General features: G+C 37.7%; 1 protein-coding gene across 3 annotated transcripts in view; it reads right to left on the bottom strand.

The window, feature by feature from the left end:
• Positions 1-14,679, bottom strand: part of itga7 (integrin, alpha 7) — a 70,066-nt gene extending 55,387 nt beyond the window's left edge. For all 3 annotated transcript variants that reach the window (XM_039747356.1, XM_039747357.1, XM_039747358.1), the window contains exon 1: positions 14,233-14,679. In XM_039747356.1, the coding sequence (XP_039603290.1) occupies positions 14,233-14,423 (191 nt within the window). In that variant the 5' untranslated portion in view covers positions 14,424-14,679. The remainder of the gene's footprint in view (positions 1-14,232) is intronic.
• Positions 14,680-15,849: the final 1,170 nt, after the last annotated feature.

Raw genomic sequence — 15,849 nt, 5'->3', positions numbered from 1 at the left:
AGATGTGTTGCTATCCTAGAAATGTGAATAGCCTCTTTCTCTTACTTTGGCTAACATTTGTGCTGAACTATCTTAAAATTCTTGCACCCCAACCTGACTTTTTGTCTCTCATCCAGAGCCAGTAGAGTTTGCACAATGAGTGATACACAAAATCCCATAATATTATTCTCCCAGCTGTGGCCTGTGATGTCTGCCTTACTTCTGTTAAATTCCTTGCTGATGTTCTCAGGATTCTCTGAGGGCCAAGTGAGGGGTAAATGTGTGGCTTGGTGCCAGTGGAGCAATGCCACCTGCCACTGCCACTTACAACAGAGTGAGCCAAGTGGAAACAACAACAATTCTGTAAAATGAACAGCTGTATTGCAAAGTAGGAAAATAAATAGTTTATTTTGATGCAGAAGGTGGTGCATTTATTAAGTTTATAATTCACATGGGAGATGGTCTTACTGGACCTCAAACATCATTTAAACACCCTTGAGAATACATTATTGCCATAACGTGTTTCCCTACCCCCACTCCATCCGTCACACCAGACTCGATTGGGCATGCTTCTCGATCTCAAATGCCTGATTTGGTGTGTGTGAAGATGACAGAATATTGAGGAATGCCAGACTTAAGCCTAAGTGGGATGGAGTAGTGTAAGGCTACCAGTTGCACAACGAATAGCAGGACAACAGAGAGACCGAACAGGAATTCAGTTCATAAGACCACTCTGGATCACATGACTTAAAACTCCTGAGTTTGAAAGTGGTCAAACTGTTCAAATATGTTTCAGATTGTGAAGAGTGTTTGAGTTCAAGATCACAGATGCCTGAATAGAAGTAGTCAGGGTCTTTCAGGCCTCTCTGGGATATAAAATAGTTGGTCAAACTATTAAACTAAAAAAAAAAGATAAGATAAAATTAGGCATTACCATTCCTCTTCATGGACATTTATTTCAGTAGTCCGGAAGGGAACACAAAAAATATTTATATATTTGCTATTTATTTTTTATTTTCCTAAATTCCACCTATAGCCAGCAACTATTTACTCCAATAGACTCTGTTTTTCTCATTCTTCATTGTCTGAAGTTTGTAGTTCTTTATAAATTGCCAAAGAAATTTTTATTGAAACTTTAAAAGACAAGCAACAAAAAATAAAAGGATGCAATTAAATCACCCAGCCTCAGAAAGATGAAATGAACCTAGCCCCAGCAAAATGTACATGACAAACTGGTTATTGGACACAAAGATTTTACATATCCATTTAATATATTTATTCTTATATATATATATAGATATTTATATATATATATATATATTGTAAAAGGCGCTATATAGCGCCCGACCCGCACAGACCACACAGAGGCAACGTGTACAAAACACACAGGCTTTTATTTTTCTTCAGCTGTGTGACACGTCTTCCCCGTGCCACACAGCCTAAACACAGTCCCAAAGCACCAAACAAAAAACAACACAAACCACAATTCTCCACCACTCCTCCCAGGCAAGCTTCGTCTCCTTCCTCCCAACTCTGGCTCCTTGAGTGGTGGTGGCTGGGCCCTTTATAGCCCACCGGAGCGTTCCAGGTGATTAACCACCTGGTCCTAATTACACTTCCGGGTGGGGCTGAAAGCTCGTCCAGCCGGGCTGTGGGAAGCAGGCAGCTCCCCTAGCGGCCACGCCGGGCCCCAACCAAGCTGTGGAGGACTCCATCTCCCATGGAGCCCTGCGGGTGGTTGGGAAGTCACCGTCGGCCAGGGAGGCTGCCACCAAGCGTCCCGGGGGAGGTATTGGACTTCCCATGGCAGCTCCCCCGGAACATAAGCAGCAGAGGCGTCCCTGGGGCATGGGACCCGGCTGTCCTTCACAATATATATATATATATATATATATATATATATATATATATATATATAAATATATATATATATATATATATATAAAATCCTAAGCCTAAAAGTGCAATGATTTTTTGTGACTTATGTCATGTTTTTTGTCATGCTTTAAATCGGGATTGTTTTAAAACCTACATATATATGTTTGGTATCATTCTTTTCAGAATTTATCAAACTTTAATGTGATGTTGTTAGATTTTCAGATTCTTATTCCATTTTTTAATTATAAACTAAAGCATATCAAGAACTCACATCCCACGAGACAAGACTTTGTGCCAAGAGATTTAACCATGCATGGGGCCAGAAATAAAAGACAAAGAGTAGGACAGCTGCTATACAGGCTTTTAAATGTTTGAAGCGCCGCACAAGAAGCAGATCATGCAGCATGGCAGCAGCAGCAAGCCAGCAGCTGATCGAGCAAAGAGGAGGTAAAAGTAAAACTGTATTTGTTTCCCATTGTATCACCATTTAGGAGGGGGTTTCGGAGGAGTGACCGTGTGTCCTTGGGGTGCGTTCAGCTCCCCTCTTCACAACATAAGTGGCATAGATACGAAGTGGCTGGGGTATATTGCAGGCCCAGGGGGGGGTTGGGTGGTTGTTGAGTGAAGCGAGCAGGGGGGCAAACCCCCTATAAATAATAATTTTTCTTTTGTACTTTCACAGATTTTACCCCCATAGTGTATATATATATATAAAGAACAATTGTTAAAGAAAACACTTTGTCCACTTAGTAAACAATAAAAACCTTATGAGGCACTTTTGAAAGAAAGGAGGATGATAGCAAATATAACTTTCACTATCTTCTTCCCAGACCCCAACTATAGATCCTCTCTGGAATTGTCAATCTACTTAACCACCAAACTGGTCAGTGGGCTAAGTTAAATATAGTTTTATAATCAGAGTTGCAGAGTTTAGATGTCACCAAATCAGACATAGACTCAAGGCACAACAGCTGGGAAAAATCATGGAGCACAGAAAGTGAAAGTCAGTGAAGACTGGGGCTAGTTCATAACCTCAAAGATCAAGACCTAGTGCCTAAAAAAAGAAAATGAAACCACAAACAAAAATGCCCACATCCCCCTTTGACACATTCACATACAGTATCTGGTAATTAAAAGGTGTTATTAAGTATGTGAATTCCTCACTGTAAAAGATATTCTAAAATTATATATGGCTTTATTACCTTTATTACATTTAAGGATGGGGTTTTCTTCAAGAAACAAGAGTCTAATAACTTTTAAATTCACTACAGAAGGAAATGGAGTGACATGTCTTGTGTACCAAGCAGGATTCAATGGCTTGAAATAAAATGAAATTCTATGCATTCTGATTGCAGACCCTTAAAAAAAGGGCACTTGACATTTGACCTGTCCATGTGACAGGACTGCTTAATTAAGTTTTCTCATCTTATTGTCTTTCACCCAACTCTACTGACCTTTATTAGACATTGCACAGCCTCACTTTTACTTTGCAGTCCAGCTCCATCTCTCGTTTTTGACAGACGTATCTGGTGTGGATCCTTTGATATAAGATATCCTACCAAGTTTAGAGGCTCTTTAAAATTTTGCTTAAAACACAGGCAAAAAACTGCAAATATTAAAGGTGTAATATGAGCTCCACCAAAAAAAAAAAAAAAAATCAATGGAACCCACCCCCAGGAAGAATAATTACTGCTAGATCTCCAGGGTAAGACGGGAGAGATAATCACAACATTTTCTGGCAGGGGTGTACCAGATAATGGCTTCATCCTTTTTCAGTCTATAAAGGAACAATTAGTGACATATAAAGACTCAGCTACCTACACACAAAAGATACACAGAGACTCTTGCAGACATGTATAGAAAGAAACACATTTATGACTATAAGATTGCTGTGGTCACAAACACATGACAAAGTATAATTGCACATACATGTTCAGGTTTATATGCTGTATGCTAAATATTCTGCATGGGCATACTCTGGTTTACAGATGCACATGATCTTATTCAGACAAAGTTTTAAACAAACACAAATATTATACAACTGTACAAATGCAGATAGAAGAAAATTGCGGAAATGCAAATGTACACTGATGCATAAGTTGAAACATACCAATAATAAGACACAGAGAGCATCACACTTATACATAGACAACTATTATTCACTTTATATATCTCCTTTCACAGTTAACATTGTCTAAAGCAGCAAAAAACAGAATGATAAGAAAGTATAAAATCAAACACAAATACACACCTCGTGTGTATGCTATTAATAAAAAAAATGCACGCAGGATGGTGCACAGAGATCCTCTTGTACAGACAAGCATTTTTTATCTTTAAATGGTACACGTAATGACAATGATAATCCTATAAACTTATAATGGTAGATTCTATTTCAAAACATTTACATCACCAGCATTATTTGAGAAAAGACAGACACAAACACACACATATGCATATTGTACTGCAGGTATAAAGAGAGATAAATACACAAAAGCACTCAAGAAAGAACAAGAAAATAAGCTAAGGCTGAACACTGATCCCCCCTTATATGGACGGTACTGATGTTTCTTGAGCACATAAAGACACATGGAAATACTGTACACATTCATGTGTGATTGCAGATACTCCCATGCAGTATACAAGAATGCAGGTACTCATTAACAAAGAAATATACACTAATATATACAGTGCAGGCAGGAGGGTTTTCAGAGAGGTATTCCAGGTGCACAAAGACATGAACACAAATAACAGCAAACAGTGTAATTCATTCTAATCCTTGCATCATATTCAGCAGCACACTTTATCTCTTCAGGGTTAAGGGGTCTAATTGCCTCATTTAGATGGGAGACAAGATTGTGTGACCCACACACAAACACAGAGTCAGAATTTATTTGGGGCTTCTGAAGGCCTAAAGTATTTGACTTCTGACTCTCAGATTCTAATTTTAACTGAAGCTTGATGTTATGTCGCAGGAGAGGCAGCAATGTTTCAGATATAAGGAGGTAAAGTTCCATTTTACCCAGAGTTGGGGGCACCCATATAAGCTGTTCATCTTTAAAAGGCAGCTGTTTAAACAGGTGAGGGCCACTTGTCAAGGTCCATGCAGACCTCACATAAAGATGAGTCAGACAGCAGGGTGGAGGGCACAGACAATTGTCCAAAAGCTCTGACAAATGGGGTCAGGGTCACCTGTCCACTCCGAGTCTATTTTAGCTTGAGTATGTAGTGACCACATCTTTAGAAGCTGCCAGTAGTTTAGTCCAAAAAGCATAACGATGATCTGGCAGGAGAGTCAGTCAACTGAAATGTCCACTGTTACAAGTTACAATCTTGACCCTCTCTGAAGTAAGAGGGTGATAACTTGTTACTTTAGAGGAGGTTGGCCTGCTGGTCTAGGAGCACACAGTCTTATGTACATGATAAGTCAGTATGTGCTTTTAGTAATTATAATGGTTATTTGTTTACTTTTTTCAAAATTTGAACAATTTAAATTTTACTGTTTTTTATTTTCTATATTAATCTAACTGTGGTGGGTTGGCACCATGCCCAGGATTGGTTCCTGCCTTGTGCCCTGTGTTGGCTGGGATTGGCTCCAGCAGACCCCCGTGACCCTGTGTTCGGATTCAGCGGGTTGGAAAATGGATTGATATTAATCTAAAGAACATAGAGTTGAGATTGTCTGTAGTGTGTGCAATAATATATATATATATACTCTGCATTTTTGCAGCAGGAATAAAAGCTACTTTATGATACGTGATTAATTTTTTTCTCCCTTTGTGGATCTCCAGCTGCATATATATATATTGTAACAAAGGTGCTATATAGGAGCCTGACCCGACACAGAAGGACACAGAGGCACGTATAAAAATACACAAACTTTTATTTTTTTTCACCCGTGGGCTCACGTCCCTTCTTCCTTTACTACCACTCCACTCTCCAACTCTGGCTCCTCGAGTGGTGGTGGCTGGGCCCTTTTATAGCCCACCCGGAAGCATTCCAGGTGATTGACCACCTGGTCCTGATTGCACTTCCAGGTGGGGCTGAAGACTTGTCCAGCCGGGCTGTTGGAAGCAGACAGCCCCACCTAGCGGCCACCCCGGGCCCCAACCAAGCTGTGGAGGACTCCTTCTCCCATGGAGCCCTGCGGGTGGTTGGGGAATCATTGTCGGCCAAGGAGGCTGCTACCAAGCGTCCCGGGGGAGGTATTGGACTGCCCATGGCGGCTCCCCCGGAACATAAGCAGCAGGGGCATCCCTGCTGGGCATGGGACCCGGCTGTCCTTCACAATATATATATAAAACATATATAAAACAGTGACCGCTGTTATATGGATTTTATACCACTTACAATCCCAAATTAATCACAGAAAAAGTCTGTTACACTCACTCCACTTATATGCTTTGTCTGCTTAAATATTCCTTTTCATTACCTGAAACATTCATGTAAAAACTCTCCAATTTATAGAGTGTTTACATCTGTAATCTATAGCTAATTTTTTGGTATTTCCTTGGGTTTCCAATTATTACTATTATGTGTTGTGTAGTCTCAAAGTCTACATTCTGTTCTAAACTTTATCTGGACAGACCAATCCTAGTCAGTCTAAAAATACACAAAGCTCCCTGAAACAGATCAATTTGAAGAAAAAAGCAAGGCTTTGTTGATCTAATTACTTGTGTTTAGTTAGAGTACAAACACCCACAGATGATCAAGATGGACCATTCTCTTTCAAATCAAACATTCTTTAATTTTCGGCATAGAGAACAGTCTAAACGAAAATAATATAAGTAATGTTACCCAATGTATAGGACACTGGCAGGAATACATTCCTTACGATTTTTGACCTACAGTAGTTATTCTGCACAAAACTATAAACATTCAAAAACCATCAAAATGTAGTAATGAGATAATGAAAAATAAGAAACAGATTCTTCTGAATTCCCTGCAAACCCCAACATCTTAACACACCTGGACATAGAGATGTTTGAACAACCCTAATTTGCACAGAATGTGCTCCCCAAGTCAAAACAGTGTTTAGAAATTCTATAAATATACTGTATATGTGCAGAAGTAGTAGTAGCTGCCTACTGGAAGGGAGGGCAAGTCCTATAATAAAATAACATAATATAACATTCTTAACCTTTATCTCATTTAATTCTCAAACCATAATGGGGACCAAAGCCTATCTATGGAGCACAGGCAGCATGGCAGGAATTAACTCTGAACAGTATGCGAATGCAGTGAGAGGCGTTTACATGCATATTCTCACACTTTCACTTACACAGAGCCAATTTTGCATCACCATTAAGGGAAGACCTGAGCATCCAGAGGAAAATATATGAAGACAATGGAACAATGTGCAAATTCCTCATAGACAATGACTGGACATAATATTCAAACCCAGAACATTGATTCTGTGCGCCACCAAAGTCCTACAATACCATTAACAATCTGATGGAAACTAATTTAATATTTGTGATGTTAAGATTCAAAGAAATGCCAACAACATGAATTTTGTACTTGCAGGAAATACTTAGTATGTAGTAGCAGTAAAAGAAGGTAACTGTAATTGCAATATGTGATGGATTATGGGATATGTTTGACAGCATTTCCACCTCTGCTCCTTGTCAGCCTATACTGTACAGCAAACACCGCCCTTAAGCCTCTTTCCCCATTCACGTTCAGGCAAATACTATATTACAGAAAACAAAGAAGCCAGCAGTAAATTATTTATATTCACCCCTTAACTGTCATGCAGGTTAAACCTCTCAGAAAAGAAGGCACCCTAGGAAGTGGTGAGAGGAAGAACCCAAAAGCCATTTCTTCAATTTCTGCTAAGAGCAAGAAGTGGGGGAGGTTAACAGGGCTTAGTCCGGAACATCTCCAAATGCCTGTTTGGGAACATCTGCCTGCCAAAGTTTATTGCCATTCTGTGCTTCTAAATGATTCATGAGCATCCTGATCCTGGAGCAGAGGGAAAGGATGGAGTCAGATAGAAATAATTAAGATGCCTTTTCAAGTGAATATTGAGCTTGGCATACCATAAATGCAGATGCCAAGTTTAGCTCACCTGATTCATAAGCATCAAGGCTAATATGTTTTAGTGGGGGCACACTGTAATTATCAAAATCTGGTACACTACATGTGCAGCTGCTGATCTTAACTGTGAGTGTGGCCTATTGGGTAACAACCTCATCTAATTACATAAACTACAAGTAGTCTCCAGTATGAAATGTGCTATATAAAAATTAAAATTGCTTTAAGTGTTCTAGAACACCTTTAGCTATAAGCACTGAGCAACTTGATGCAAGTTATGCACTCTAACCCTGTTACTCATACACCTAAGATTAAATATGAGCCCAAATGAACTTACACCTGCAGCTACAGTATATGTCCTTAACGCACAGCTGCCCTTGTAGCAATACAGATTTTGTTTTGCATTTCTGGGTTGGCACTTGATTTTGTTTAAAGCATGAAAGAACTTTGTAAATACATGATAATTTTTCGAAAGTTCACTCTCAGTCATCATATATGCAACACTTTATTTGCATCACTTGTCAGATGTACATTAGTTTTGGTCAGGGCAAAGTGGACATATGGCTCTCTTTGGTGTTGTTAGTGGAAAAAGAAATGATTCTTCATGTCATTTTCTGTGTTTACTTTGAAGTACATTTCCGAGTAGCTGTTTGTCTGTGGTTCAATTCTCACCTCTCTCAAAATTGGGGTATTAGTGCTCTCCATGATTTTATGAAATGTAACAATAGAAAGACTAATAAGAATGTAGTGCAATTTCTGAAAATTTTCACTCCTTCTGAGAGGCACGTCTGTAAATTTTTAGTATCCTAAAATACAAACACACACACACACACACATCATTGTGCTTAATTACCAAAAACATTTAGAACGACAGTTGCTATCATGTAAGTCTCACTTGTTGTCATCAGCCTGCAGATTTAGATTCCCAAGTGTCATGTACCACAGATTTAAGAACTTTTATCCCTAAAGCTATAAAAAATTCAAATTCTGTTATTTGTAAGGATTCTTGCTAATTACTGGGTACTGTCAAAATCAATTATTCTTAATTTTAGAAATCTTATGGATGTGTGTACTGATTATAATGGTTTTATTATGATGTCTCTTAGATTCTAATCATCTGTCTGTATAACAATGTCATAAGTTTTATACTTTCCTGCTGCAGACAAATATCCCTCTGGGATAATAAAAGTCTACTCAGCACACCAATTTATTTTTCAAAGTCTAATCTAGATTGCCATGCTCACTGTTACCTTCCATTATATGCCCTGCACACTTAATTTTTTAAGTTCTTAATTTTTACACAACACGTGTTTCACCTTGACCATGATATAGCTCACTCACACACATGATTTACTGACACTATCTAGATGATACACCTTAGACACAGAACTACATCAACAATTTTATAATAACCAAAGCTGCCAATGTTCTGATGAATGATTTCACTGGCACTTCCTAGCCAACATGGAAGAGAAAAGCCAAGACCACCAGACCACACACAGTAAGTGTCTACTGACTGTGTATAAAGGGCACTAAGGATTGGACACAAAAGTCAAAAGTACAGCACTGCCACTATCTCTGTTAACTGGAACATTGTGTCTACTTTTCTTTCACTTCTTTACTGAGAACATATTTGTTAAAAATCCCTGATTAATGTTGTTAGCTGTTCATTGTTGACTTCTACTGATCTTAGAAAATTCAGTACCCAAGTACAAACAGCATTCCATTCATGATGTTTGTATTCATTTAACAAAACTATGGTGTTATCATTCCAATGTTTAAAAGTGAATGAAAACCTGGAGATAAAATTAATCATGACTTGCTGTCAGTCTTGGATATCCCTTTTTTAAGGTGGTGGAAAATGTTGCTAAGAATTACAGCTGCTTTTCTCAGATGGGTCAATAGCTGAAGGCTAAATGAAACATCCTGTTGCTAGAAGGCAGAAAACTAGAAAATGCAGAAACCTTGATGACCCTTAGTAACACCAGTATACACACCTGGGCTTAATCTCAAAATAACACTTTACCTGCAGAAATAAACACCTAGATAACATATTTAACAAAGTCTATTTTTCCTATTAGAGAAAGTTAAGCAAAAACTGCATTAGCGCCTGGTCTTGTCAATCTGTCTACTGCTTTGTTGTGCATTTCTCAGACCCATGCTTAGACTCAGTCAATATACTGCCTCATTAATATCATTGATTTTTTTTTGCTCATATTAAGATAACTGTAACTAATTATTAATTTTCCTTAACATCTCTATGCATTCATTCTGACCCTGTACCAATTATGAGAGATGCATCTACGCTTGTAACATCAGATGGTGCAAAGCACTGAGCAAACTCAGAACTGGATAAACTCATGGATAAATGGTCAATAGAGAGTCAAAAACCATGCCTTTGAAATGTGAGCAGAAACTGGAGTAATGAGAAAAGATAGATGCAAAAGAGAATATTTCATTTAATTTTAATATTTGTATTAGTGACGGAATCTAATAAACATAAATACTATAGTACAAAATTATTACATTTTATTTCAAAAACATATATTATAGATAACTATTGTATTGGGATTCATACAGTGTTTATTTTTTTTAAATGTTAACTTATTTAATTCTTCCAACATTCAGAATGTATCAAAACAGTAGGACACAGAAGTCTGAAATTTAGCAAAAAGATAAAATATCCATCCAGTTATTAACCATTGCACGACCCACTTTGTTTCAGTATAGGCGATTCCAATGTTAATTAGCGGTATATAACATATGTGTTTAGTGCTTTCTTCCTCACATATGTCTTGAGAAATTTAGGAGTACACCTTAACATAACAATGGGAAAGTGGAGGCTTGCCTTCATATCCCTGAATATTTGTGCAGCCATGCTGGACCAAAAAGAACTGATTCATCCTCAGGTCCTTGAAGAACTTGAGACTTTTGTTTTCTTCTGTGTTAGTTGTGTGAAATAAAAATTACGGATTTAAGAACAAAGGTAAATGTATTCAATGCAAATGTGCCATCAAGTAATACATTTTTAATCTGTCGTGTGCTTTCAGCTTTCTGTAATCTCACCATAACAAAACAATTGCCTTTGATGGAGCTATTATGAATTACATAAGTTTCTGATATGTGTCAAATGGTGCTTGGGACAGCTCCAGTTTCACACAACCATATAAGTGGTTTTACAATTTGGGTACATAATCCATAAATTCATATAAGTTATGAAGCTGCATATTGCATAGTGTTAATTAACTGCAATGCACAGCACTAGTCTTACACAAAGCGAATTTAGAATCCAGGAAATTTACAGGAAAACAAAAATTATGGGTTTTATTTGTCTGGAACTTATAAATTTATTAATAACCTGAGAGAGAGCCTTTTTTCTTTTATTAGCTCTTGATTTATAGGTAGCTTTTATTTTTTACTTTTCAAAGCATTCGCCTACATATTTTTTGTTGCTTCTGTCTGAAACTTTGTGTGTGTTGTAAAACAGTAAAATGTGCTATGAAAAATTAAATTTGACAAATATTTTATTTCGTAACTGTCACCTTTTTGAAATCTGTATGAACATGGATGTGAATGTGGCTTGCTGGTATAACGTCTTTATATTAGTTATCAGGGCCATTTGTTAGTTAGGTTATGTTAAATTGATAGAAGTATTTTCTTAGTTATGTTAGAATATGCGGTTATTTATTACAGCATAGTCAATGGGAGCTTCTATTATAACTCCCACAAGCTAAATTGTAAATGGAATATTCTAATTATTTCTTGTCCATCTGACTACAGACTACTTCCAATTTATGATCTGCCTTGCTTTTGGTAAGGCATGGAGAGAAAACAGTGTCAAACGGTACATAACATACTGAATGTACTAAGTGAAGCCTATGTAAGTTTGTCATTGAGAAATAACACAGCCTTTAAGTATAGGAAGTAACTGGATGGATGGATAGGTGATGTGCAGTCATATGTGGAGTTTGTCCGTGTTTTATTCCTTCAAGTCTCAAGACACTGAAGCACAGATTATTGTGCAAAATAATCCCACCACCCCATTACAACCTCCCTTCCTGATTAAATTTTTGAAACGCCATGTAGCCTGGATTCAGATTGATTTGGCTTTATGAAAGGTTCAAACTTTTGTTAAGACTGATACAGCCATTTTGGAATATTGTACAATTTTTGGGTGGCCCCGTATTACAAACCTGTCCCTGATGAAACTTTTCAAATGTCATATAGCTTATATTTTATGAAAACCTACAAGCAAAATTTCATAAAAAATTGGTTCAACCATTTTGTGTGATTGACATACAAAACAAATACACAAACTAAGAAGGTTCAGTCTGTGGGTTTAAACAAGGTCCCTAGTAAACAAAATGGAAAAATTACATCAAAAGAAGTCAAACATTTCAAAGACAGATGGAAGATATTATTATTTTATTCATATAGATTACACTATGAAGACACTATTACCACCTTAAACACATATTTATTAGTCTAAGCTGTTTATTCAAAGCAAACCATAATTGTATACAATAGTCATTTCAATATTTCAACAATATGAACACTGAAACCTTGTGAAATACAGCTCCACAACCTGGCTATCTGGTTACAGTGTGCTCCTCTGTCCGTGCAGCAAACTGGTCTTGGTACTAAATTGACAAAATGAAGCCTCACAGTATAATACTTGTGATTATTACTGGATTGTCTGTTCTACAGTACCATTCTTGCAGTAACCATTTGCTTTATTATTCATCTATCCATTCATTTCCTGAACCAACTTTTTCCAATACAAGACTGCAGGATACTGAAGTTTGCCCTGGCCACACTGATTACACAGAAAGGATCCAACATAGACTACCAGGGCCAGTTGACCAAAAAGCATGTCTTTTGGATATGCAAGGAAAATGAAGTACCAAGGCAAATCCCAAATGCCACCACAATGCCACAGAATAGTATTGTAATGAAACCTTATTTCAAACCTTTGTTTTAACTGTTAGTGCTGTCACTATTGTTAATATTATATTATACATGACTGTGACTATGTGCATTTTAAAATGAAAAACAGGTAAAGGTTAATCACATACTTAAAGAAAACAGAACAAATTGGATACTACTTTTATTACAGTGAGGCAGATACATAGGTAAATAGATAAATACTGTAGATTTTATTTTTATACTTTATGATGTGATATATATTATTATATATAGTCTTGCTGTCAACAGCTGTCTTACAGTTATTGCTAATGCCTCCAAAAATATGTATGTGAGCTTCATTGATACCTTAATTACAATAAATCTTGACTTCTATACCTTGCACTTAATTACAAATACTGTGTTAGGTCTTGTGAGCAGCAATAATAAGATAACCTGAAGACCTGACTTTTTGGTGCCATCTAAAAAAAAAAGAATAAACACACACAAATCAACAACAGTGTCACCTGTTTCTCCAATCTATTCTAGCACTTCTATGCTGGGAGTGAATTTATTTTCCACATAATATGAATAGCACTATAAATAATTATCTTCTAATTTGCTTTTTCTCAAGTTGTTTGTTACATTAAGCATCTTGTGATAGTGCCAGCTCTGAAAGACACTGCATAAAAACAGATTGATTCCTTAATTGACCAGACTTAGCTATGGCTCAGTTGCTTTCCAGCTTATAAGAATCAGTCCATGCACAGTGGGCAATGTTAATGACACTGAACTGACTGGCCAGACCTCAACAAGACTAAACCAGAGAAAGAGTCTTGGAAATCACAGAGAGTTCATGAAGGACTCAACATAATGGACTTTTAAATATACACCTGATTGAAGAACAACGTGAAGAGGAGGAAAAGCAAGAGAGAACATAAAAGGAACAGAGTTTCAAAAAAAATTCAAAGAAAGGAGAAGCGGCATCATATTCTGAGACTGGCAGTATGATTTAGTAACCAAGGCACTAGAATTCAAACTGCATGATTGCCAGTTTAGTTCCTACCCATGACTCTTGAGTACACCATTAAACCTGTGCTGTACTACAACTGCGCAAAATACAGATATACAAAGGACTTACTGCTCTAAATGTGGAAAGTGTTATATAAAATGAAGGTTGCTTGAAACTTACATGTGCCAGGTTGTAAGAAGTCAGTGTCTCAGAGTTGATCTTTGATGTTTCAGATAGCTGTCATGTTGGTTCAAACATACAATTCAAAGAACCGCAGCTTCTTATACACCAAGGTCAAAATACAAAATGCAACTTGGTGCTGCTTTTATGCATGTTAAAAAAACAGCAAAGTCATGTCCAAAACATATCAGGTAGCGCTATACACATTAACACATTAGACGGTCTAAAGTACCCCCATTCACACTCACCAGTTCTGCTGCTGTGGGTTCACCTGTTGGTGGAGTGCCACAGAAAATCCAAATAAACTGCCTGGCTCTCCCTCCTTGATCAATGTGTTGGTCACATCCAGATTGAACCCTAAATACAGAGGCAGCTGGCTGAGGAAGGTACACCAGCAAAAGAGAAGGAAGCAAGGTGATTTGGTGAAAAAGCTGAGCATACTTGTTCCAAAGGAATTTGCAAATTTCAGTGATCAGCATACAAATGAAATGGTAAAACTAACTGGCAAATCAATTTGTAGTTCACTATTGTATATTATCCTGGCTTCTTTAGTCTTTGTTGTTATCCCCAGTTTCCACAATCCCTCCTTCTGTTGCGCACTGCTGCACTGCTGTCCAGCTAAGGGAACACTTGCTCTGAGTGAGAGCAAGGACAGGAGAACGTCACTGCCTCTCCCTCCAGTGCTTGACAGACTGCTGAGGGGAAGAGCAAGCTCTGCAGATCACTCCCCCTGCCTGGCTGCCAGCTTCCCACCAACCAGTCACTCTCTCTCCTCCCCCTCCCTCCTCTTTATTAGTCTTTTTTAGGCCAATAGCACCACTCTAGGGAAAAGCTGCCAGCATATGAGCAGGATGAAAGAGGTGGGGACCCGGGAGCAGATTTACACTGCTGTCCTGCAAAAGCTCTCAAGACATAAATGATAAGCCAGAAAAGCTGTGAAATTCTTATTTCACAATGAAGAAAAAACAAAATAAGAAACACTCTGGCCTCCCACATATTTCCTCTACTCCTCCAATAAAACACACACTGTAGTGTCTATGAGATGGGAGGAGGATCAGAGGAAAGATATTGCTTCATTATAGAAATGTCAACTGTGCTCCAGTATTGCCCTAACACACTTGAGCTTATGGGCAATAATAATGTGCAGGCAGTGTGGCATTATAGTTAAGACTTTGTACTTCAAACCCTGAGGTTGTGGGTTCAAGTCCTGCTACTTCCACTATGTGACCATGAGCAAGTTCACTTCACTTATCAGTGCTCCAACTGACATGAATCAACAACAAAGCTCCACGCAGTACTCAGACCCTTGGAAAATGTTTCCAAATATTGAATTACAAAAGGTATATACCTATTTTTGGAAAGATACTTATTTTGCTTAAATCTTGAATGCTCCAAGTTATTTTCCAATTGGCAAATTTAATTTAAATACTTGAAAAATAATTAAATGCTGTTTTTGGAAAATAGAAAATTAATGCTTTCCACCTTCAGAATGCAACTCAGTCAAGTATATATGGAAGATGGTGTCCTCACAGAAATATCAAAAAGCATCAACATTTTTCTCCTTTGTTCATTCTCAAGGCTTCAGTTGCTAAAAAATTAATTGTGCTCCCCTGTGGTCAAATTTGTTACACTCACTTACAGTCACACATAGTTAGAGTTGCCAAGAGCCATGAAAGCAAGTCTGTGAATTGCAAAATTAAATCCCCAGAGGAAATCTATGCAAACAGTTGGAGGTCGTTCATAAAAGGATTAATTTTGCATAGCCGGCACCCTTTCTGGAAGTTGCTCACTCTTTGGGACACAGTCATTCCCTGCCCTCTTCACAGACAGCAAACAATCACCTTAAAAGATAGGATGAATATTTG

Source organism: Polypterus senegalus, chromosome 3 (genome assembly GCF_016835505.1).
Source record: "Polypterus senegalus isolate Bchr_013 chromosome 3, ASM1683550v1, whole genome shotgun sequence".
In the NCBI taxonomy this organism is placed as follows: Eukaryota; Metazoa; Chordata; class Cladistia; order Polypteriformes; family Polypteridae; genus Polypterus; species Polypterus senegalus.
Note: the sequence above shows the minus strand (reverse complement) of the source record. Positions and strands in the feature narration are given on the sequence as shown.